We start from the raw sequence: 25658 nt of genomic DNA, 5'->3' as shown, positions 1-25658 counted from the left end.
GTCAGCTGTGTGACTTTGGGCAAGTCGCTTCACTTCTCTGTGCCTCAGTGACCTCATCTGTCAAATGGGGATGAAGACTGTGAGGCCCCCCGTGGGACAACCTGATCACCTTGTAACCTCCCCAGCTCTCAGAACAAGGCTTTGCACATAGTAATTGCTTAGAGAAGCAGCGTGGCTCAGTGGAAAGAGCCCGGGCTTTGGAGTCAGAGGTCATGGGTTCAAATCCCGGCTCTGCCACTTGTCAGCTGTGGGACTTTGGGCAAGTCACTTCACTTCTCTGGGTCTCAGTTACCTCATCTGGAAAAAGGGATAATAATAATAATAGCATTTATTAAGCGCTTTCTATGTGCAAAGCCCTGTTCTAAGCGCTGGGGAGGTTACAAGGTGATCAGGTTGTCCTACGGGGTGCTCACAGTCTCAATCCCCATTTTACAGATGAGGGAACTGAGGCACAGAAAAGTGACTTGCCCAAAGTCACATAGCTGACAATTGGCAGAGTTGGGATTTGAACCCACGTCCTTCTGACTCCAAAGCCCGTGCTCTTTCCCCTGAGCCACACTGCTTCTCAGGGACGAAGACTGTGAGCCCCCCGTGGGACAACCTGATCACCTTGTATCCTCCCCAGCGCTTATAACAGTGCTCTGCACATAGTAAGCGCTTAATAAATGCCGTTATTATCACTAATAAATAATGTATCATTATATTATAACGTGTTATATAATTATAAAATTATATAATTAATTAATAATTATATATTATAATATATTGTATAATAATGGCATTTGTTAAGCGCTTACCATGTGCAGAGCACTGTTCTAAGCGCTGTATTATTATTACTAAGCGCTGGCACCGTTCTAAGCGCTAGTCGGAGGAGGGAGAGAGTTCATTCATTCAATCACTCAATCGTATTTATTGAGCGCTTACCGCGTGCACAGCACTGTACTAAGCGCTCGGGAAGTACAAGTTGGGAACATATAGAGACGGTCCCTACCCAACAGTGGGCTCACAGTCTGCTTACTGCGTGCAGAGCACTGTACTAAGCGCTCGGGAAGTACAAGTTGGCAACATATAGAGACGGTCCCTACCCAAGTGGGCTCACAGTCGTCAGCTTACTGTGTGCAGAGCACTGTACTAAGCGCTTGGGAAGTACAAGTTGGCAACATATTAAAGACGGTCCCTACCCAACAGTGGGCTCACAGAGCACTGTACTAAGCGCTCGGGAAGTACAAGTTGGCAACATATAAAGACGGTCCCTACCCAACAGTGGGCTCACGGAGCACTGTACTAAGCGCTCGGGAAGTACAAGTTGGCAACATATAGAGACGCTCCCTACCCAACAGCGGGCTCACAGTCTGCTTACTGTGTGCAGAGCACTGTACTAAGCGCTCAGGAAGTACAAGTTGGCAACATATAGAGACGCTCCCTACCCAACAGTGGACTCACAGAGCACTGTACTAAGCGCTCGGGAAGTACAAGCTGGCAACATATAGAGACGCTCCCTTCCCAACAGTGGGCTCACAGAACACTGTACTAAGCGCTCGGGAAGTACAAGTTGGCAACATATAGAGACGGTCCCTACCCAACGGTGGGCTCGCAGTCTGCTTACTGCGGGCACAGCACTGCACTAAGCGCTCGGGAAGTGCAAGTTGGCAACATCTAGAGACGGTCCCTACCCAACAGTGGGCTCACAGTCGTCAGCTTACTGTGTGCAGAGCACTGTACTAAGCCCTTGGCAACATATAGAGACGGTCCCTACCCAACAGTGGCCTCACAGAGCACTGTACTAAGCGCTTGGCAACATATAGAGACGGTCCCTACCCAACAGTGGGCTCACAGAGCACTGTACTAAGCGCTTGGGAAGTACAAGTTGGCAACATACAGAGACGGTCCCGACCCAACAGTAGGCTCGCAGAGCACTGTACTAAGCGCTCGGGAAGTACAAGTTGGCACCATATAAAGACCGTCCCTACCCAACAGCGGGCCCCCCCCATTTACCTCCTTCCCTTCCCCACAGCACCTGTATATATGTATATATGTTTGTACATATTTATTACTCTATTTATTTTACTTGTACATATCTATTCCATTTATTTTATTTTGTTAGTATGTTTGGTTTTGTTCTCCGTCTCCCCCTTTTAGACTGTGAGCCCACTGTTGGGTAGGGACCGTCTCTACATGTTGCCAACTTGTACTTCCCAAGCGCTAAGTACAGTGCTCTGCACACAGTAAGCGCTCGATATATACGATTGATGATGCTTACTGCGTGCAGAGCACTGTACTAGGCGCTCGGGAAGTACAAGTTGGCAACATACAGAGACGGTCCCTACCCAACAGTGGGCTCACAGAGCACTGTACTAAGCGCTCGGGAAGTACAAGTTGGCAACAAATAGAGACGCTCCCTACCCAACGGTGGGCTCACAGTCCGCTTACTGCGTGCAGAGCACTGTACTAAGCGCTCGGGAAGTACAAGCTGGCAACATATAGAGACGGTCCGTACCCAACGGTGGGCTCACAGTCTGCTTACTGCGTGCGGAGCAGTGCACTAAGCGCTCGGGAAGTACAAGTTGGCAACATATAAAGACGGTCCCTACCCAACAGTGGGCTCACAGAGCACTGTACTAAGCGCTCGGGAAATACAAGTTGGCAACAAATAGAGACGCTCCCTACCCAACAGTGGGCTCACAGTCGTCAGCTTACTGCGTGCAGAGCACTGTACTAAGCGCTCGGGAAGTACAAGTTGGCAACAAAGAGACGCTCCCTACCCAACGGCGGGCTCACAGTCTGCTTACTGTGTGCAGAGCACTGTACTGAGCGCTTGGGAAGTACAAGTTGGCAACATATAGAGACGGTCCCTACCCACCAGTGGGCTCATTCATTGAGCGCTTACTGTGTGCAGAGCACTGTACTAAGCGCTCGGGAAGTACAAGTTGGCAACAAACAGAGACGCTCCCTACCCAACGGCGGGCTCACAGTCTGCTTACTGTGTGCAGAGCACTGTACTGAGCGCTTGGGAAGTACAAGTTGGCAACATATAGAGACGGTCCCTACCCACCAGTGGGCTCATTTATTGAGCGCTTACTGTGTGCAGAGCACTGTACTAAGCGCACGGGAAGTACAAGTTGGCAACAAACAGAGACGCTCCCTACCCAACGGCGGGCTCACAGTCTGCTTACTGTGTGCAGAGCACTGTACTGAGCGCTTGGGAAGTACAAGTTGGCAACATATAGAGACGGTCCCTACCCACCAGTGGGCTCATTTATTGAGCGCTTACTGTGTGCAGAGCACTGTACTAAGCGCACGGGAAGTACAAGTTGGCAACAAACAGAGACGCTCCCTACCCAACGGCGGGCTAACAGTCTGCTTACTGTGTGCAGAGCACTGTACTGAGCGCTTGGGAAGTACAAGTTGGCAACATCTAGAGACGGTCCCTACCCAACAGTGGGCTCACAGTCGTCAGCTTACTGCGTGCAGACCACTGTACTAAGCGCTTGGCAACATACAGAGACGGTCCCTACCCAACAGTGGGCTCACAGAGCACTGTACTAAGCGCTCGGGAAGTACAAGTTGGGAACATATAGAGACGGTCCCTACCCAACAGTGGGCTCACGGAGCACTGTACTAAGCGCTCGGGAAGTACAAGTTAACAACATATAGAGACGGTCCCTACCCAACAGTGGGCTCACAGTCTGCTTACTGTGTGCAGAGCACTGTACTGAGCGCTCGGGAAGTACAAGTTAACAACATATAGAGACGGTCCCTACCCAACAGTGGGCTCACAGAGCACTGTACTAAGCGCTCGGGAAGTACAAGTTGGCAACATATAAAGACGGTCCCTACCCAACAGTGGACTCACAGAGCACTGTACTAAGCGCTCGGGAAGTACAAGTTGGAAACATATGGAGACGGTCCCTACCCAACAGCGGGCTCACAGTCGTCAGCTTACTGTGTGCATAGCACTGTACTAAGCGCTCGGGAAGTACAAGTTGGCAACACATAGAGACGCTCCCTACCCAACAGTGGGCTCACAGTCTGCTTACTGTGTGCAGAGCACTATACTGAGCGCTTGGGAAGTACAAGTTGGCAACAGATAGAGACGGTCCCTACCCAACAGTGGGCTCACAGTCGTCAGCTTACTGCGTGCAGACCACTGTACTAAGCGCTTGGCAACATACAGAGACGGTCCCTACCCAACAGTGGGCTCACAGAGCACTGTACTAAGCGCTCGGGAAGTACAAGTTGGGAACATATAGAGACGGTCCCTACCCAACAGTGGGCTCACGGAGCACTGTACTAAGCGCTCGGGAAGTACAAGTTGGAAACATATGGAGACGGTCCCTACCCAACAGCGGGCTCACAGCCTGCTTACTGCGTGCAGAGCACTGTACTAAGCGCTTGGCAACATATAGAGACGGTCCCTACCCAACAGTGGACTCACAGAGCACTGTACTAAGCGCTCGGGAAGTACAAGTTGGAAACATATGGAGACGGTCCCTACCCAACAGCGGGCTCACAGCCTGCTTACTGCGTGCAGAGCACTGTACTAAACGCTCGGGACGTACAAGTTGGAAACATATAGAGACGGTCCCTACCCAACAGTGGGCTCACGGAGTACTGTAGTAAGCGCTCGGGAAGTACAAGCTGGCAACATATAGAGACGGTCCCTAGTGAAAACACGGGGGTGCGGGGCCAGCCCGGTTGGCAGGTAGGAGTCCAAGCGAGACGGGTCACCGGGGTTTCATTTCAGGGCGGGGTTTCGCACGGTCTCCTCCCTTTCTGCCCGGCTCTGTCCCCCCCCCCCCGCCACCGCCACGACGGCCCACGTCACAACGGAATAGGGCCGGACCTCCCTCCGTCCCTCCCTCCTTCCCTCCGTCCGTCCCGACCGAGCCCGTCACGCAGCAGAGACGCGCGCGTCCCGTCCTCCCCTCCCGCCCTCCCGCCCGTCACTGCCGCCGCCGCCGCCCCCGCCGAGGGGAGGAGCCCGACGGCGGGGCCACGTGACGGGTGGCGGCCAATGAGGCGGCGCCTTCTCGCGGGAGGGGGCGTGTCCCGGGGCGAGGGGGCGTGGCCTCGGAGGGGAGGGGGAGGGAGAGGGGACGCCGCCGCCGAGGCCGCCGCCGCCGCCGCCGCCGCAGCCCCTGCGCGCCTGCCGAAGGACACGCGCCGTCCGGGAGGCCTCCCCGGAGGAGGCGGCGGGAGGAGGCAGCAGCAGCAGCAGCAGTAGCCGGGGCGGGGGGTGCTGCTGCTGCTGCTGCTGCTCGGTGCGGGGGCGCGGCGGCGGCCGCTCCAGCCATGCCGAATAAAAACAAGAAGGAGAAAGTGAGTCCGGGGGACCGTCGCCTGGATCCGTCCGGGTTGGGGGGGGTGAGCTGGGCGGATGGTGATCGATCGATCGATCAATCGTATTTATTGACTGCGCGCAGAGCCCTGGGCTGAGCGCTCGGGAAGGACCAAGTTGGCAACATCTAGGGACGGCCCCTACCCAACGGTGGGGATGATGATGTTCATTCATTCATTCCTATTTATGAATGATACGTAGATATGTTGGTACCTATTAGTTACTCTATTTATTTTATTCATTTATTCATTCAATCAATCGTATTTATTGAGCGCTGACCGCGCGCGGAGCACTGGACTGAGCGCTCGGGAAGGACCAAGTTGGCAACATCTAGAGACGGCCCCTACCCAACGGTGGGGATGATGATGTTCATTCATTCCGTCCTATTTATGAATAATATGTAGATATGTTTGTACATATTTCTCTATTTTATTCATTCAATCAATCAATCGTATTTATTGAGCGCTGACTGCGCGCGGAGCACTGGACTGAGCGCTCGGGAAGGACCAAGTTGGCAACATCTAGAGACGGCCCCTACCCAACAGTGGGGATGATGATGTTCATTCATTCCGTCCTATTTATGAATGATACGTAGATATGTTGGTACCTATTAGTTACTCTATTTATTTTATTCATTTATTCATTCAATCAATCGTATTTATTGAGCGCTGACTGCGCGCGGAGCACTGGACCGAGCGCTCGGGAAGGACCAAGTTGGCAACATCTAGAGACGGCCCCTACCCAACGGTGGGGATGATGATGTTCATTCATTCCGTCCTATTTATGAATAATATGGAGATATGTTTGTACATATTTATTACTCTATTTTATTCATTCATTCGTTCAATCAATCGTATTTATTGAGCGCTGACCGCGCGCAGAGCACTGGACTGAGCGCTCGGGAAGGACCAAGTTGGCAACATCTAGGGACGGCCCCTACCCAACGGTGGGGATGATGATGTTCATTCATTCATTCCTATTTATGAATAATATGGAGATCTGTTTGTACATATTTATTACTCTATTTTATTCATTCATTCGTTCAATCAATCGTATTTATTGAGCGCTGACCGCGCGCAGAGCACTGGACTGAGCGCTCGGGAAGTACCAAGTTGGCAACATCTAGAGACGGCCCCTACCCAACAGTGGGGATGATGATGTTCATTCATTCATTCCTATTTATGAATGATACGTAGATATGTTGGTACCTATTAGTTACTCTATTTATTTTATTCATTTATTCATTCAATCAATCGTATTTATTGAGCGCTGACCGCGCGCAGAGCACTGGACTGAGCGCTCGGGAAGGACCAAGTTGGCAACATCTAGAGACGGCCCCTACCCAACGGTGGGGATGATGATGTTCATTCATTCCGTCCTATTTATGAATAATATGTAGATCTGTTTGTACATATTTATTACTCTATTTTATTCATTCATTCGTTCAATCAGTCGTATTTATTGAGCGCTGACTGCACGCGGAGCACTGGACTGAGCGCTCGGGAAGGACCAAGTTGGCAACATCTAGAGGCGGCCCCTACCCAACAGTGGGGATAATGATGTTCATTCATTCATTCCTATTTATGAATGATACGTAGATATGTTGGTACCTATTAGTTACTCTATTTATTTTATTCATTTATTCATTCAATCAGTCGTATTTATTGAGCGCTGACTGTGCGCGGAGCACTGGACTGAGCGCTCGGGAAGGACCAAGTTGGCAACATCTAGGGACGGCCCCTACCCAACGGTGGGGATGATGATGTTCATTCATTCATTCCTATTTATGAATAATATGTAGATCTGTTTGTACATATTTATTACTCTATTTTATTCATTCATTCGTTCAATCAGTCGTATTTATTGAGCGCTGACTGCGCGCGGAGCACTGGGCTGAGCGCTCGGGAAGGACCAAGTTGGCAACATCTAGAGACGGCCCCTACCCAACAGTGGGGATGATGATGTTCATTCATTCCGTCCTATTTATGAATAATATGTAGATATGTTTGTACATATTTCTCTATTTTATTCATTCAATCAATCAATCGTATTTATTGAGCGCTGACTGCGTGCGGAGCACTGGACTGAGCGCTCGGGAAGCACAAGTTGGCAACATCTAGAGACGGCCCCTACCCAACAGTGGGGATGATGATGTTCATTCATTCCGTCCTATTTATGAATAATACGTAGATATGTTTGTACCTATTCGTTACTCTATTTTATTTATTTATTCATTCAATCAGTCGTATTTATTGAGCGCTGACCGCGCGTAGAGCACTGGACTGAGCGCTCGGGAAGGACCAAGTTGGCAACATCTAGAGACGGCCCCTACCCAACAGTGGGGATGATGATGTTCATTCATTCCGTCCTATTTATGAATAATACGTAGATATGTTTGTACCTATTCGTTACTCTATTTTATTTATTTATTCATTCAATCAGTCGTATTTATTGAGCGCTGACTGCGCGCGGAGCACTGGACTGAGCGCTCGGGAAGGACCAAGTTGGCAACATCTAGAGACGGCCCCTACCCAACAGAGGGGATGATGATGTTCATTCATTCCGTCCTATTTATGAATAATACGTAGATATGTTTGTACCTATTCGTTACTCTATTTTATTTATTTATTCATTCAATCAGTCGTATTTATTGAGCGCTGACCGCGCGCAGAGCACTGGACTGAGCGCTCGGGAAGGACCAAGTTGGCAACATCTAGAGACGGCCCCTACCCTACAGTGGGGATGATGATGTTCATTCATTCATTCCTATTTATGAATAATATGTAGATATGTTTGTACCTATTCGTTACTCTATTTATTTATTTTATTCAGTCATTCATTCAATCAATCGTATTTATTGAGCGCTGACTGCGCGCAGAGCACTGGACTGAGCGCTCGGGAAGGACCAAGTTGGCAACATCTAGAGACGGTCCCTACCCAACAGTGGGGATGATGATGTTCACTCATTTATTCCGTCCTATTTGTGAATAATATGTATATCTGTTTGTACCTATTCATTACTCTATTTTATTCAGTCATTCATTCAATCAATCGTATTTATTGAGCGCTGACTGCGTGCAGAGTACTGGACTGAGCGCTCGGGAAGTACCAAGTTGGCAACATCTAGAGACGGTCCCTACCCAACAGTGGGGATGATGATGTTCATTCATTACGTCCTATTTATGAATAATATGGATATGTTTGTACCTATTCATTACTTTATTTTATTCATTCATTCAATCAATCGTATTTCCTGAGCGCTGACTGCGTGCAGAGCACTGGGCTGAGCGCTTGGGAAGTACAAGTTGGCAACATCTAGAGACGGTCCCTACCCAACAGTGGGGATGATGATGGCATTTGTTCATTCATTCCGTCCTATTTATGTATATCTGTTTGTACCTATTCATTACTCTATTTATTTTATTCAGTCATTCATTCAATCAATCGTATTTATTGAGCGCTGACTGCGCGCAGAGCACTGGACTGAGCGCTTGGGAAGTACAAGTTGGCAACATCTAGAGACGGTCCCTACCCAGCAGTGGGGATGATGATGTTCATTCATTCATTCATTCCTATTTATGAATAATATGGAGATATGTTTCTACCTATTCGTTACTCTATTTTATTCATTCATTCAATCAATCAATCGTATTTATTGAGCGCTGACTGCGTGCAGAGCACTGGACTGAGCACTCGGGAAGTACAAGTTGGCAACATCTAGAGACGGTCCCTACCCAACAGTGGGGATGATGATGTTCATTCATTCCGTCCTATTTATGAATAATATGGATATATGTTTGTACCTATTCATTACTCTATTTATTTTATTCATTCATTCAATCAGTCGTATTTATTGAGCGCTGCCTGTGCGCAGAGCACTGGACTGAGCACTCGGGAAGTACAAGTTGGCAACATCTAGAGACGGTCCCTACCCAACAGTGGGGATGGTGGTGGTGATGGCATTTGTTCATTCATTCATTCCGTTCTATTTATGAATAATATGTATATATTATACATATTAGCATATGCATAGCATATGCATAGCATAGTTTATATGCTATAGCATAGCATAGCATATGCATAGCATAGCATTATACATATGTATATATTATACATATAAGCGCTTAGTACAGTGCTCTGCACATAGTAAGCGCTCAATAAATACGATTGATGATGATATATGTTTGTACCTATTCATTACTCTATTTATTTTATTCATTCATTCAATCAATCGTATTTACTGAGCGCTGACTGTGTGCAGAGCACTGGACTAAGCACTCGGGAAGTACAAGTTGGCGACATCTAGAGACGGTCCCTACCCAACAGTGGGGATGATGATGTTCATTCATTCATTCCGTCCTATTTATGAATAATACGTATATATGTTTGTACATATTCGTTACTCTATTTATTTTATTCATTCATTCATTCAATCAATCAATCATATTTATTGAGCGCTGACTGTGTGCAGAGCACTGGACTGAGCGCTTGGGAAGTACAAGTTGGCAACATCTAGAGACGGTCCCTACCCAACAGTGGGGATGATGATGATGATGACATTTCAACCAATCGTATTTATTGAGCGCTTACTGTGTGCAGAGCACTGGACTGAGCGCTTGGGAAGTACAAGTTGGCAACATCTAGAGACGGTCCCTACCCAACAGTGGGGATGATGATGATGGCATTTGTTCATTCATTCATTCCGTCCTATTTATGAATAATATGTATATATGTTTGCGCATTTTTATTACTCTATTTATTTTATTCATTCATTCATTCAATCAATCATATTTATTGAGCGCTTACTGTGTGCAGTACACTGGACTAAGCGCTTGGGAAGTACAAGTTGGCAACATCTAGAGACAGTCCCTACCCAACAGTGGGAATGGTAATGATGATGGCATTTGTTCATTCATTCATTCCGTCCTATTTATGAATAATATGTATATATGTTTGTACATATTCATTACTCTTTATTTTATTCATTCATTCAATCAATCGTATTTATTGAGAGCTTACTGTGTGCAGAGCACTGTACTAAGCACTTGGGAAGTACAAGTTGGCAACATAGATATATATAGTATATATATATATACACTATATATAGTAAAACATATATTTTACTTGTACATATCTATTCTATTTATTTTATTTTGTTAGTATGTTTGGTTTTGTTCTCTGTCTCCCCCTTTTAGACTGTGAGCCCACTGTTGGGTAGGGACTGTCTCTATATGTTGCCAACTTGTACTTCCCAAGCGCTTAGTGCAGTGCTCTGCATCATCATCAATCGTATTTATTAAGCGCTTACTGTGTGCAGAGCACTGTACTAAGCGCTTGACACAGTAAACGCTCAATAAATACAATTGATTGATGATGATGGTATTTAAGTGCTCGCTAGGTGCAAAGCGCTGTTCTAAGCGCTGGGGAGATTACAAGGTGATCAGGTGGCCCCCACCGGGGGGGGGGGGGGTGGGGCTTACAGTTCCAATCCCCGTTTTACAGATGAGGGAACTGAGGGTCAGAGAAGTGAAGTGACTTGCCCAGAGTCACACAGCTGACAGTTGGTGGAGCCAGGATTTGAACCCATGACGTCTGACTCCAAAGCCTGTGCTGTTTCCACTGAGCCACGCTGCTTCTTTACTTCCCAAGCGCTTAGTACAGTGCTCTGCACACAGTAAGCACTCAATAAATACGATTGATTGATTCTTTATTGAGCGCTTACTGTGTGCAGAGCGCTGTACTAAGCGCTGGGGAAGTACAAGTTGGGTTAAGCACTTACGATGCGCAGAGCACTGTTCTAAGCGCTGGGGGGGATCTCTTCAAAGCCCAACTGAGAGCTCACCTCCTCCAGGAGGCCTTCCCAGACTTCTAGACTGTGAGCCCACTGTTGGGTAGGGACCGTGTCTGTATGTTGCCAACTTGTACTTCCCAAGCGGTTAGTACATTGCTCTGCACACAGTAAGCACTCAATAAATGAGCCCACTGTTGGGAAGTGACCATCTCTATATGTTGCCAACTTGTACTTCCCAAACGCTTAGTACAGTGCTCTGCATACAGTAAGTGCTCAATAAATGAGCCCTCTGTTGGGTAGGGACCGTCTCTCTATGTTGCCAACTTGTACTTCCCAAGCGCTTAGTCCAGTGCTCTGCACACAGTAAGCGCTCAATAAATGAGCCTACTGTTGGGTAGGGACCGTCTCTATATGTTGCCAACTTGTACTTCCCAAGCGCTAAGTACAGTGCTCTGCACACAGTAAGTGCTCAATAAATGCGATTGAATGAATGAATGAGCCCCCTCCTCCCCCTCCCCATTCCCCCGCCTACCTCCTTCCCCTCCCCACAGCACCTGTGTATATATGTTTGTACATATTTATTACTCTATTTTACTTGCACATATTCTATTTATTTTATTTTGTTAATATGTTTTGTTTTGTTGTCTGTCTCCCCCTTCTAGACTGTGAGCCCGCTGTTTAGTAGGGACCGTCTCTATATGTTGCCAACTTGTACTTCCCAAGCGCTTAGTACAGTGCACTGCACACCGTAAGCGCTCAATAAATACGATTGAATGAATGATCAAGTTGTCCCACGTGGGGCTCACAGTCTTCATCCCCGTTTTACAGATGAGGGAACTGAGGCTCAGAGAAGTTAAGTGACTTGCCCAAGGTCACACAGCAGACGTGGCGGAGTCGGGATTCGAACCCATGACCTCTGACTCCAAAGCCCGTGCTCTTTCCACTGAGTCACGCTGCTTGGAAGGAAGGCGGGGAGGCCCCCCCCCGCCTCCCACCCCCCAACTTCCATTGCCCAGCGTAGCGTGGCTGGGGGGGGGGGGAGTCGAACGAGGTTGCCCTGCACCCCCATTCCTCAGTCATTCAATCATATTGAGCGCTTACTCTGTGCAGAGCACTGTGCTAAGCGCCTAGGGCAGTATAATGCAGCGATAGAGGCAATCCCTGCCCACAACGGGCTCACAGTCTAGAGGCGGGGAGGCAGACACCAATACAAGTAAGCAGACATGAATAGAAATAAATGAAATGACAGATCCCCAAGTGCTGCGGGGCGGGGAGAGGGGGGAAGAGGAAAAGGGGGCTTAGTCTGGGAAGGCTTCTTGGAGGAGATGGGATTTTAATTAGGTTCCTCCTACACCCCCATCTGCCCCCACCCCCAAACAAGCCGCAGATGTGCCAAATAGGAGCTCGAAGGGAGGAGGGGAGCAGTAGTAGTTGCCCACTTCTCTCTTTTTTGCCCCCCATTTTCTCTCCTCTCCCCATTTTCATCCCTCCCCCCATTTTCACCCCTCTATTTGTACCACTCCCCCCATTTCTACCCCTCCCCTCCGCCCCCTAACCATCTATTTTTCCTCCCCCCCGACCGCTCAGGACCAAAGGCCAGGGACAGCTGCACCTCTTAGGAGGGGTGAGGAGCTAAAAAGGCGGGGTGCAGAAAAGTCGGGGTGAATTGGGGGAGCCTTAGGCAGCTCCTAATCCGCCCCCGCAACCCAGGAAGCACTGAAAGCCGTAAGAGTTGAGGAAATTGAAGGATGCGAGAGGCCGCTGAGATGTCCTGGGTTATGCCTGGGGAGGGTGATGGAGAAGGTGCAGCAACGTTGAGTGGGGGCCTGAAGGATGGGGGAATTTTGCAGGCTGGAGAGGGAGGTGATTTATTTAAGAAGGGAGCCGTACACCCTGCTCATAAAATTTCACTTACGGATCCTATCTTTCTGGTGAGCTGTCAGGCTTCGTGTTTCTAAAGCGTTTTGTTTTCTTCCAAAGAAAGGCATTCTAGGGCTGTAAAGTACTATTATTATCCTGGGTTGTGATGTGTACGTGCTTTGCATTGGCTTTTTTTTTTATTTTGGATTGCTCGATTGAGTTTCAGGTTCTGCAACATGTCAGTATCCCCTTAGAATCTTAGAGAAGTCGAGGGAGAAGGGGACTGTTGCAACGTTTCAATGTCCCCTTAGGCTGTGAGCCCGTTGTTGGGTAGCGACCGTCTCTATATGTTGCCAACTTGTACTTCCCAAGCGCTTAGTACAGTGCTCTGCACACAGTAAGCGCTCAAATATGAATGAGTGAATGTAGGATCTTGGAACAGAGGGGTTGTGGGACAAGGGGAGTGTGTTGTAGTGGTTTTGCTTATTTTTTTTCCTATAACACTACCTTTTCATTTTCATTTTGTGTTTAACTTCTCTTTTGTACACTTTGCCCCCACCAGTTAGTGAAGCTGGTTATGCGTCTTTCTGTCTCATTACAAAGTGAACTGAATGCTAATGGACAACAATGTAGATGTTATTAAAATATGACACAGTTGTAAAAGTAAATACTTGTTCTTAGCCTTAACAATTGAGCATACTGGGCATTTTGATTTGTGTCCAACTCAGATGTGCTAAACTTGTTGGTCTTAACTTTTCCTTCCAGGAACCAGCCAAATCTGGAAAAGGTGGGAAAAGTGGAAAAGAAGGACCCGATAATTCAGAACATGAGGTAAGCAGGTTTTCAAGTATTTCCTCTTTAATTGTTGTACCGGGCTCTAACTCAAATTAAAAAAAAACCTACAGAGTGACAGCCCAGAATGCTTAAAATGTTTCTGCAAATGAGATTACAGTTCTGTCTCGTGTGTTCTGCCATTTATAGTTATATGAAATCAGGTAAATGTCCTTAAACCTTACAAAGATGGCCTTTTAATGAAAGCTTGCTCTGATTATAGAATTCTGAACCACAATTCTCCTCCTCTCTTCTACCCACCCCCACCCCAGAACACACATTTAGTAAACCGATTCTGTTCTTGCCCCTCACTCTCTTTAGTGTACATGTTGGTATTGTTTCTGTCAGTCACTGAGGCATGTTGGTTTGGCACATGTTCCACTTATCCATCTTACTACTTGCTTTCCTCAGCTGCTGGACCCTATTTCTTTTTCAGCTGTCAGGCCCCTCTATCAGCTGTTGATCCTCCTTGTTTTTTCTTTGCACTTTTTCCCCTTCATACTCTCCTTCAGCTGCCCATCCTCAGTTTTCAGCTGTTAGGGTGACTCTCTTGTGCCAGGTCTTTCTTTCACCTGCCCCTTCTCACTCTCTGTCAAGAAACTTATTTCTTTTGTATATCTCCTTGGGCTTTTAGGAAGGGGTTGCATTCTTGTATCCCCCCGACTAGTATTCTTCCATTCAATCTTTTATTTTATAATTGTTTTTCTTGACTCTCATCACATCGATTTAACTGCTGAAAAGGACCTGGTTTAGATGGCAGCCCTCTTCAGTTCAGTGCTCTCGGTAGCTGCCCATTATGGCTACTGTTCTCGCCACAAAGCAGGTTTCTCATTTTGCAAGTGTCATTCACACCCATTTTAACCGAACTAGAATCAATTGAAATTACTTTGGGAAGCAGTTGTCTATAACTTGGAATTGCTTGCTTTGTAGCATGGTGTCTAGGTAAATTGATTTAGATAAAATTGCTTTAGTTAATCGCTGCCCAGAGTCCAGCCTGGGTTTCTTCAGCGTGATTCTTTATACCTATGAAGCTGGTTCCCTAGTTACACCCAGAATTTGCTGTGGTGATAATTGGTGCCCCTCGCCACTTGATCAATCAATCAATGGTATTTATTGAGCACTTAGCGTGTGCAGAGCACTGTACTAAGTGCTCGGAAGAGTACAGTATAACCAATTTGGTAGACACATTCCCTGCCCACTGGGAACGTACAGTCTAGAAGGGGAGATAGACATTAAAATAAATAATGGATATGTACATAAATGCCTTGGGGCTGAGAGTGGGGTGAATATCAAGTGCATAGATGATGCAGAAGGGAGAGGGAGTAGCAGAAATGAGGGCTTACTTGGGGAAGGCTTTTTGGAGGAGATAGGATTTTAATAAAGTTGGGAAATGGTGATCTGTTGTGTATATAAAGGGAGAGGCAGTTCATAGGATGTAGGCACCGGGTCAGTAGCGAGATGGACAAGATTGAAGGTACACAAGGACCTGGGTTCTAATCCCAGCTTTGCCACTTTTCTGCTGTGACACCTTGGGCAAGTCATCAAACTTCTCTGTGCCCCAATTCCCTCATCTGTAAAAATGGGGATTAAGACCCTAAGGTCCAAGTGGGATAGGGTCTGTGTCCAACCTGGTTAGCTTGTATCTACCCCAGTGCTTAGTACAGTGCCTGGCACATAGTAAGCGCATAGCAAATACCATTTTAAAAAAAGAGTAGGTTGGCAACCAGGCTGGGTCGTAGTATGAAATCGGTGAGGTCAAATAGGATGGGGTGAGCTGATTGAGTGCTTTGAAACTGATGGTAAGGAGTTTCTGTTTGGAAGTGGACGGTCAACCGGTGCAGTTTTTTGACGAGTGGGGAGATAATAATTGTGGTATTTGTTAAGCGTTTACTATGTGCCAAGCACTGTTCTATGCACTGGGGTAGATATAAGGTAATCAGGTGGACAAAGTCCCTGTTCCACATGGGGCACACAGTCTTAATCCCCACTGAGGTAACTGAGGCACAGAGAAGTGAATGACTTGCCCAAAGTCACACAGTGGATGTGTGGCAGAACTGAGATTAGAACCCACATCCTCTAAGTCCAAGGCCTGTGCTCTCTCTACTAGACCATGCTGCTTCCCTGTGGCCTGAATGTTTTTGTTTTTTTTAGAAAAATGATCTGGGCAGCACCTAAGTAAGGACTGGAGTGACAGGAGGCAGGGAGGTCAGTGAGGAGGCTGATACATCAAGGCATGATGTCATAAGTGCTAGGATCAGTGAAGTAGCAGTTATTCGGAGAGGCAGGAGTGGATCGTTGCAATGTTGTGAAGGTAAAACTGAGTATTTGGTGAGAGACTGAATATGTGGGTTGAATGAGCGATATCAAGGATAATTCCAAGGTTACAGGCTTATGAGACGGAGGACAGTGGAATTGTCTACAGTTGTGGGAAAGTTACAGGGAGGACAGAGTTTGTGTGAGAAGATGAGGAGTTCTGTTCTGGACATACTAAGTTTAAGGCATTGGTGGGTCAACTAAGTAGAGATGTCTTGAAGGCAGGAGGAAATACAAGACTACAAAGAAGGAGAGAGGTCAGGGCTGGAGATGTAGATTTGGGAATCATCCGCGCAGAGGTGGTAGTTGAAGCCTAGGGAGTGTCTGAGTTCTCTGAGGGAGTGGGTGAAGATGAAGAATAGAAGGGGACCCAGAATTGAGCCTTAAGGGATTCCCACAGTTAGACGGTGGGAGGCAAGGGAGGAGCCCAGCCGAAAAGATCGAGAATGAGTGGCCAGAGAGATAGAAGGAGAACTAGGAGAGTACATTGTCAGTGAAGCCAAGGTGAGATAATATTTCTACGAGAAGGGGGTGGTCCACAGTATTGAAGACAGCTAAGAGGTCAAGGAGGATTAGGATGGAGTAGAGGCCTTTGAATTTGGCAAGGAGGACCATTTCCATGGAGTGAAGGGGACAGAGACCAGATTGGATGGGGTCAAGGAGAGAAATGAAGGAGAGGAAGTGGAGGCAGCAAGTGTAAACAACACAAGTCACTTAAGGAGTTTGGAGAGGAATGGTAGGAGGAAGATGGGATTCATTCATTGTCGTATTTATTGAGCGCTTTCTATGTGCAGAGCACTGTACTAAGCATTTGGAAAGTACAATTCAGCCACAGAGACAATCCCTGCCCAACAAGGGGGGAGACAGACATCAAAACAAGTAAACAGGCATCAATATAAATAAATAGAATTATAGACATATACACATCATTAATAAATAGAATAATAAATATGTACATATGCACACAAGTGCTGTGGGGCGAAGAGGGGGTAGAGCAGAGGAAGTGGATCAGGGTGATGGGTTGATAAGTGGAGTAAGCTGTGGGGTCAAAGGAGGGTTTTGTTAAGAATGGGGATACATGAGTGTCTGCAAGCAATGGGGAAGAAGCCATTGGAAAGCGAATGGTTGAAGATGGTCAGGGAGGGAAGAAGGAGTAAGGGACAAGTGGTGAGACAGATGAGATGAAGGTGCAGTGAGTAGGTTGGCATTTGATGAGCAAAATATAGAAAAGCCTGCGTCCTGTTCCTCTGTGGGATTTTGAGGTACTCATGGAGACCAAGCCACAACGTACCTGGCCGACCGCAGGCTGGGCTTGTGGAGGTCAGCCCTATTTATTAAGCAGTGCTTGAAATTGCCTTTCACCTAGTGTGTTTCTCCTTCGCTGCAACAATGGATTAGTTCTCAACTGATTAGCCTCAGTGGTGTTTTGCTCCCCTCCAGTGTGAGTTTTTCACTCTCTTGTGCCGATAATTTTTCTAAAATATCTTTCCACTCCTCCAAAAACTTTCCCATTTCACCTCTCATCAACAGGAACTCCTGATTGCTGACTTCAAAGGCATGCCTTCCACTCTCTTCTCTCACTACACTCCAGCTCAAAGTCTACTTTGTGCATGAATGAACCTACTCATTGTGCTTCATTTTCATCTTTTCTGCTTCCAACCCCATACTCACGATCTTCCCTGTGCCTGGAATTCCCTCTCTGGTCATATCCATCAGGCCACATAGCTCTCCCCATCTTCAAAGCCCTCCTGAATTCATTCCTCCCTAGATCTTCTCCTCCCCTGCTCTTGTACCCCCAACTATCACTTCTGTGGTAAATGTATACTTATGCACTCACAACCACCTGTAACATTTCTATACATTTCAATTTAAGTTCACTATTTAAGCCCTTATTCATTTGTATAGTCATTTTCCCTTTCATTGATATCTAAATGATTTTGTGTCTGCCTCCCCCTGATGGATTGTAAGCTCTCCAAAGGCAGGGTTCATGTTAAGCTCTCCATAAAAAATAAGCTTGGGAATTCTTGTATTATCCATTTTTCTTCCCCTCTAGACTGTAAGCCATTTGTGGGCAGGGAGTGCGTCTCCCAGCTCTACAGTATTGTACTTACCCAAGTACTTAGTACAATGCCCTGCCCAAAGGAAGCTGTCAGTAAATACCATTGATTGACTCATGTGCCTAGCCAAAGAGGTGATGTCAGTGCCTCTAGACTTCTTGTGGGCTGGGAACATGTCTGTTTATTATTGTATTATACTCTCTGAAACAGTACAGTGCTCTGCACACAGGAGGTGCTCAATAAATACGATTGAATGAGTGAATGTCTTGTGCTCTGCTACGTACCTACTCCAGTTTCACTTACTGTTGATAATAACAGTAATGGTATACAGCGCTTACTATGCATCAAGCACTGTTCTAAGTGATGGGGTAGATACAAGGTAATCAGATTGGACCCAATCCGGTCACATGTGGGACTCACAATCTTAATCCCCATTTTACAGATGAGGTAACTGAGGCACAACAAAGCGAAGCGACTTGCCCAAGGTCATATAGCAGACTGTGGCTCAATGGAAAGAGCTCAGGCTTGGGAGTCAGAGGTCATGGGTTCTAATCCCGGCTCCATCACTTGACAGCAGTGTGACTTTGGACAAATCACTTAATTTCTCTGTGCCTCAGTTACCTCATCTGTAAAATGGGGATTAAGATTGTGAGCCCCATGTGGGACAGCCTGATTACCTTGTATCTCCCCCAGAACTTAGAACCGTGCTAGGCACATAGTAAGCACTTAACAAATACCATCATCATAATTATGATCATTTTTATAAGTGGCAGAGCTGGATCCTGGTCCATCTGACTCCCTGCTGCTGGCTTTCTTAACTTGCAGCACAGAGCCCACGTTCAGGAAGCATGTTCTAACTAAACTCCTTTTTGGAATATCCTGCATTATCTGTAGCCACTCTTCTCCTCAACTAATTTTTGTATTATGCTCTGTATACATTACAGCACAGTGTAATACACATGTATGTTGGCCTGGATTGTCTCCCATATTAGGTTGGAAGTTGCATGGGGGCAGGGGTCCCATTTACTCTTGACACTAAGCCCCTAACTGGGAGCCATGTTGGCCGAGTGGAAAGAGCATGGGTCTGGGAATTGAAGAATTTAGGTTCTGGTCCCAAGCTCTGGCACTAGCTGGCCACAACTGAGGCAAGCCACAACCTCTCTCTCCCTCAGTGGCCTTACTTGTAAAGTGGATATACTACTACCCATCTTACCATACTTCAAGGGTGCTGTGAGAACAAAAGTGAGACAAGTAATATGTTATAGCACTTTGGGAATAAAAATTCTATGTAAAATTCAGATATTACTAGGGTGCTTAGACCCTGGGGACTCTCAAATACGTGGTGATAAAGATTATTTTAAGAGCAGGGAAAGAATCAGGGGTTTAGAGGCTGGAAGATTTACTCCTGGGAAGAACCGGAAAGGTTAAATGGGAGGATAGCGCGAGGAATTGTTAAGAACCTAGTTATGGCATGTCTGGCAAGGGGATCCACTATGTCCCTAATAATAATAATAATTTGTGGTATTAAGCACTTACTGTGAACCAGGCATTATACTAAGCACTGGGGGGAATACAGGCAAATTGGATTGGACCCAGTCCCAGTTCCACAGCAGGCTCACAGCCTTAATCCCCATTTTAAGATGAGGTAACTGAGGTACAGAGAAGTGAAGTGATATGCCCAAGGTCACTCAGCAGACAAGCGGCAGAGCTGGGATTAGAACCCATGACCCTCTGATTCACAGGACTGTGCTCTATCCACTAGGCCATGTCAACTTTTTTTAACTTTAGTTCTTAAATGAGTCTGGTGGTCTGTTCTGTCTCCTTAATTCCCTCCCTATGCTCTTAGGGTGACCATTATTATTATTATTTGGTATTAAGTGCTCACTTTGTGTCAAACACTGTTCTAAGCACTGGGGTAGATACAAGTTTAATAGGTTGGACACAGTCCCTGCCACATATGGGGCCAGGTAGGAGAGAAATTGAATCCCCATTTTACAGATGAGGAAACTGAGGCACAGAGAAGTTAAGTAACTTGCACATGGTCACACAGACAAGTGGCAGAGCCAGGATTAGAACCTAGGCCTTCTGACCCCCGGACCCATGCTCTCTCCAGTAGACAACAAGCTTCCCATCCAGATTATAGAATTTAGATTATAGAATCTCAAGCTAAAAAGCCCAGACTGTTCCTGGAATTTACTGAAATGAGCATTCTGAGAGATTTTTTTTTAAAGAGTAAACATCACAGTAAATTCCTGTGAATTATTTCGAGGTAAAATAAACTGAGTAACTCTTGGTTCATCTGTACACAGAATTGGCCTCTTTCTACTGATGATTTCTTCGTTGTTCTTTCATTCATTCAATCATATTTATTGAGCACTTACTGTGTGCAGAGCACTATACTAAGCAGTCATCATCTTCCTTCTTGACTTCTAGGTTTGCCTACTTACTAAACATGACTGACTTACACATGGGTGAATTTCTCTTCCTACCCAACCTGACTATGTTGCATTCCTCTCAATGACACCTGACCCTTAAGGGAGGTGGGTTGTAATGCTTTGTGTCGGTTAGAAAGGAGGATAGGAATGGCTGTAGGCAAAGAGTTCCAAAGTGGTTGGGCAACACTAGACCAGGTTCTGAAGGTGTGGAAGTAGAGAGAGGAAGGGGCAGACCCAGAGGATTAGTAGGACTTGGTTATGGCAAAAGAGAGAATGGAATTGAAAGTAGGAAGGTGATGATGAGATGCAAAGTCTTTTTAGAAGCTCCTTACTGTCGGCTTTAAGGCACTCAATCCAAACCCGCACACTCTGTTCCTCTAATACTAACCTACTTGCTGTACCTCAATCTTGTCTATCCTGCTATCAGTCCCTTACCTACATTCTCCCTTGGGCCTGGAACTCCCTCCCTCTTCATTTCTGCCAGTCCACTGCTCTCCCCACCATCAAAACCTTCCTAAAATCACATCACAAGGCCTTCCCAGACTGAGCCCCTTCCTTCCTCTCCCCCTCATCCCCCTCTCCATCCCCCCATCTTACCTCCTTCCCTTCCCCACAGCACCTGTATATATGTATATATGTTTGTACATATTTATTACTCTATTCATTTATTTATTTTACCTGTATATATCTATTCTATTTATTTTATTTTGTTAGTATGTTTGGTTTTGTTCTCTGTTTCCCCCTTTTAGACTGTGAGCCCGTTGTTGGGTAGGGACTGTCTCTATATGTTGCCAACTTGTACTTCACAAGTGCTTGGTACAGTGCTCTGCACACAGTAAGCGCTCAATAAATACGATTGATTGATTGATTCCCAGACTGTCCTTTATTTTCCCTATCTGCCTTCCACTCTGCATCAGTTATGCACTTGGCTACGTACCCCTGAAGGACTTGGGTACTCACCCTAGCTCACTAGCATTTTTGTAAATATTCTTTTACTTTACTAACTTCCATATCCAAAATCTATTTTAATGTTTGTCTCACCTTTCAGACTTTAATTTAGACTTCAATTTGTGCCTACCAACTCTGTATTTTCCCAAGCGTTTAGTACAGTGCTTGGCACATAGTAAGTACTCAATAAATACCATTGATTTAGAACTTAATTTTCTGTCAAATCTCTTTTTGCTTTGCCACTTATTCATTCATTCAGTCATATTTATTGAGCACTTACTGTGTGCAGAGCACTGTACTAAGCACTTGGGAAGTACAAGTTGGCAACATATAGAGACGGTCCCTACCCAACAATGGGCTCACAGTCTAGAAGGGGGAGACAGACAACAAAACAAAACATGTGGACAGGTATCAAGTCATCAGAATAAATAGAAATAAAGCTAGATGCATATCATTAACAAAATAAATAGAATAGTAAATATGTACAAGTAAAATAGAGTAATAAATCTGTAAAAACATACATACAGGTGCAGTGGGGAGGGGAAGGAGGTAGGATGGGAGGATGGGGAGGAGAGGAAAAAAGGGGGCTCAGTCTGGGCTTAGTGTTGCTGTTTTGCTTTTGTACCATTACAAAATATATTGGTAATTACACATTTGAAAATTGAATATTCACATTTTGATTAATTTATTTGCCCATGGTTTTCTTTTGCTCAGGGTATAATGTCTCATAGACAATGCATATTTCATCTTTAAAAGAAATGGCCAAAGGAAGCCAATCATAAATATGTTCACGAATGAACACGTTTGCCAATCTTCAAAACACGTGTTTTGAAGATTGGCAAAGGGGTACAGAGTACTTGAGCAACTCTTAAGCCCCCTTAGTATGATATCCAAATCTGGGCAAACGTATGAAGCAAAATCATTTTATGAGTATTCATACTCAACTATCACTATGAGTTTCTTGTATTTAATTGTATGGGACTAGATTACATATAGAGGAATATTCTCCTTTGGATTTGGGAGTTATGTACAAACAATGTTAAAGCTTTGCCAACACTGCTTTTTGATATTGCATTAAATCTGTTCACTGTATTATCTTTTGGGATTTCTACCAGAACTCTTACCTGACATACAAAGAAAGAACCTGACAGTAGTCACCATAACTTCCCTTGTTCTACTCTTTTGCATCTCTTATCTTTATCAATAACTCCTAAAAAAGAAAGATCATTTAATTCATTCATTCATTGTCATATTTATTGAGTGCTTACTGTGTGCAGAGCACTGTACTAAGTTCTTGGGAAGTGATTATGAGTTGAACCCAGGCTTGAAGTAGGAGGAAAAACTCCAGATTCATTTATTCCCAGATTTTAGTAATTATATCAACAGATTTCCTGCATTTCCCAGCAGTGACATTTTTTCGCCTTTCATCACCACCCTTGCTTAATTCTTCAACTGTGCTGTGTTTTACCCATACTATTTCACCTATATTATTTATGAGGGCATTTGTTAAGTGCTTACTGTGCCCCAAGCACTGTTCTAAGCACTGGGGTAGATACAAGGTAATCAGGTTGTCCCACATGGGGCTCACAATTTAATCCCCATTTTACAGTTGAGGTAACTGAGGCACAGAGAAGTTAAGTGACTTGCTCAAAGTCACACAGCTGATAAGTGGCAGAGCAGGATTAGAACCCATGACCTCTGATTCCCAAGCCCCTGCTCTCTCCACTAAGCCATGCTGTACTACGTTGTCATAAGCCTATATTTATATATTAACTATAGATGGGCAAGAGAACTTGTGTTTAAAATATTGATCTTTTTGGAAAGCAAGATTCAGTTTTATATATGTGTGTCTTTATATTTTTGGACTGTTTAGTCTGCAACACTCTTTAACAGAACAAGAAATATTTGTGTTTGCAGTACTTTGGATGTGTGCAATATCAGTTACCATTTTTCTGGGGGAAGTTAATATGTTCAGGCATGCCACCAATTATTTCATAGGGAAAAGAGCTTCAGAATTCTCACAGCTATTTAAGATAGCCTGAACTTGGTTTGGCCCCATGCGTGCTTACTATAGATGAGACCTTTAGTAACCACTGAAAAGATGACGGTTTTTAACACTGAGGTCTTAGTTAAAGCCTGAGAGCAGCTTTTGTGGTTTGTGCTGTCTCATCGTTACCTTTGCCATTCAATTTATTTTTTGGAGTTACCCAGCAGTACAATCCCCCAGCTTAAGTGCTAGCTCCCTCTGTTCTAGTACATGGCAGCTGTTGGCACCTCTGGGAATGTGGCACGTATTCAGTCATATCTTAGTCTTTCTGTCCATTCCCCACCCCCACCCTCCTTTACCTTCTCCTTTGCTGTCACTGCTGGATGACAATAGGGAAAAAATTTGGCTAAAAAGGAAATGTCAGAAGGGAACAGAACCATCACACTCTGCTTTAAGCTGCTGAGTATTAGATAACCACAGTTAATTTCACAAAAACCTAGAGCTGACTCTATCTCATTTTAAAAATAAAAGTAGTTCAGTGCATTTGGAAAGACTTAGTACTTGTAATACTTAAACCAGGATAGACACTCAGAAAAAAAAAATTGTTGACCGGATTTGAAGTTTCACTTGTATCGGTTTTGACAAGATATGAAAAAAATCATCCCCTGGGTTCCCTGTATGTGTGTCTTGTAAAATCACCACAAGTCTTCATGTTAAAAAAAAAAAAAAAACATTTTCCAATTCTTCAAGTGCCAACAAGACTCTCCTAAAACTGTAACAGCATTGCATTCCCATTTCCTGTCAACTGAGGGAGTGAGAGAAGCCTGGAAATTAGAGTTAGGACTCTTGAAGAGCAAAGTAAATATTTTTATGTCAACAGTTTGCAAAGAGCTCTGAGTTTTTTCGGGGAGCTGGGTTTGTGCCTGGATGGGTTTGCTTTTACCCAAGCATTAACATTATTTTTGAAACTATTTGTTTTTGGCATTTCTGAGGGAGACTGTGGCTCTCTCAAAGAAAAGGAGGAGTGTCCTCTTAACAGTGCCTTAGCTCTGACCTAAAACTGACATCAGTGAAGTCATAATGTATATTGTCTTTGTGATTCCATGCTCTGCATGCAGTAAGCACTCAATAAATACGATTGAATGAATGAATGAATCTGAAATCAACAATGATGTTAGTTCCAAAACTCTGAACCCCAGTTTCCAGAAGGTTTTTCATAGTTTTAGTAAAGAGATCAGTGGTCAAAATATTTTCAGTTGCCATAAATCTAAAATGAATTCAAGTGAATAATTTGTTTCCAATAGTTTACACATTCTAAAAATAGTTAATTATATAGGCACCAAAATAACTAGTTAATGATATTAAGCGCTTTCTATATGCAGAGCACTGTACTAAGTGCTCGGGAGAGTATGATGCATATGTACATATAGAGCTCTGTACATAAGTTCAATTAATGAAGTACGTCTCTCATAATTAAATGTCAGTTTATTAATATTCAGTTGTGGTTGATGGAGGAAACATGAGGGGGTTGTGTGGAAAGTATTCTAATGTAGGTCAGCGTGTTTAGTGTTCTAGTTATTGCCATTTTTATACTCCTAACAGTCTCTCAACTGCTAACATTAGAAGTCATTTTTAAATTTACTTTTGAGAATTGGCCTATTACAGCAAGGAATCTGGTGCTTACCAATTTTAAAACAGTACAGAAAACCCTTCTAAAACATCTGTGTTCTTATAGACCAGTTTAAAGATGTTGGAATTTGATTCCAGAGTGGTGAATGACAGGTGTTTTTCTTGTACTTGAGTTAATTTTTACTTATTTCATATAGAAGGAAACTAAAGATACCATGGAGACTTCCCTATCTTTACTTGGAACAAATATCTTAAATAGCAGACTGAAACATATATTGAGGGTTTGAAATGAAAACAGTAGGGAGGGAAATACATTTAACAAAATATTTCATTTTAAACCCTCATGCATGGTTTAGGGTTTTTTTGTTTTGTTTTGTTTTTTGTAGCTTGGTTCTTGAAAGGAAGATCAGATCACAGAGAGCTAGATGATTATCTTATGAGAGTGGCTAGTGTCTAGGACCAGGAAGAA

At 44.9% G+C, this 25658-nt stretch overlaps 1 protein-coding gene across 3 annotated transcripts in view; it reads left to right on the top strand.

Annotated features, from left to right (window-relative positions):
- The first annotated feature begins 5142 nt into the window (after positions 1-5142).
- The window catches only part of PPP2R5C (protein phosphatase 2 regulatory subunit B'gamma), a 159916-nt gene continuing 139400 nt past the window's right edge, over positions 5143-25658 (top strand). For 2 of the 3 annotated variants that reach the window (XM_038750637.1, XM_038750474.1), the window contains exons 1-2: positions 5144-5319; positions 13755-13820. In XM_038750637.1, the coding sequence (XP_038606565.1) occupies positions 5293-5319; positions 13755-13820 (93 nt within the window). In that variant the 5' untranslated portion in view covers positions 5144-5292. Of the gene's footprint in view, positions 5320-13754; positions 13821-25658 lie in introns of all 3 variants that reach the window. The other variant, XM_038750556.1, reaches the window with a different exon arrangement.

This window comes from Tachyglossus aculeatus, chromosome 1 (assembly GCF_015852505.1).
Source record: "Tachyglossus aculeatus isolate mTacAcu1 chromosome 1, mTacAcu1.pri, whole genome shotgun sequence".
Lineage (NCBI taxonomy): Eukaryota > Metazoa > Chordata > Mammalia > Monotremata > Tachyglossidae > Tachyglossus > Tachyglossus aculeatus.
This window is presented reverse-complemented; position numbering and strand designations above follow the sequence as displayed.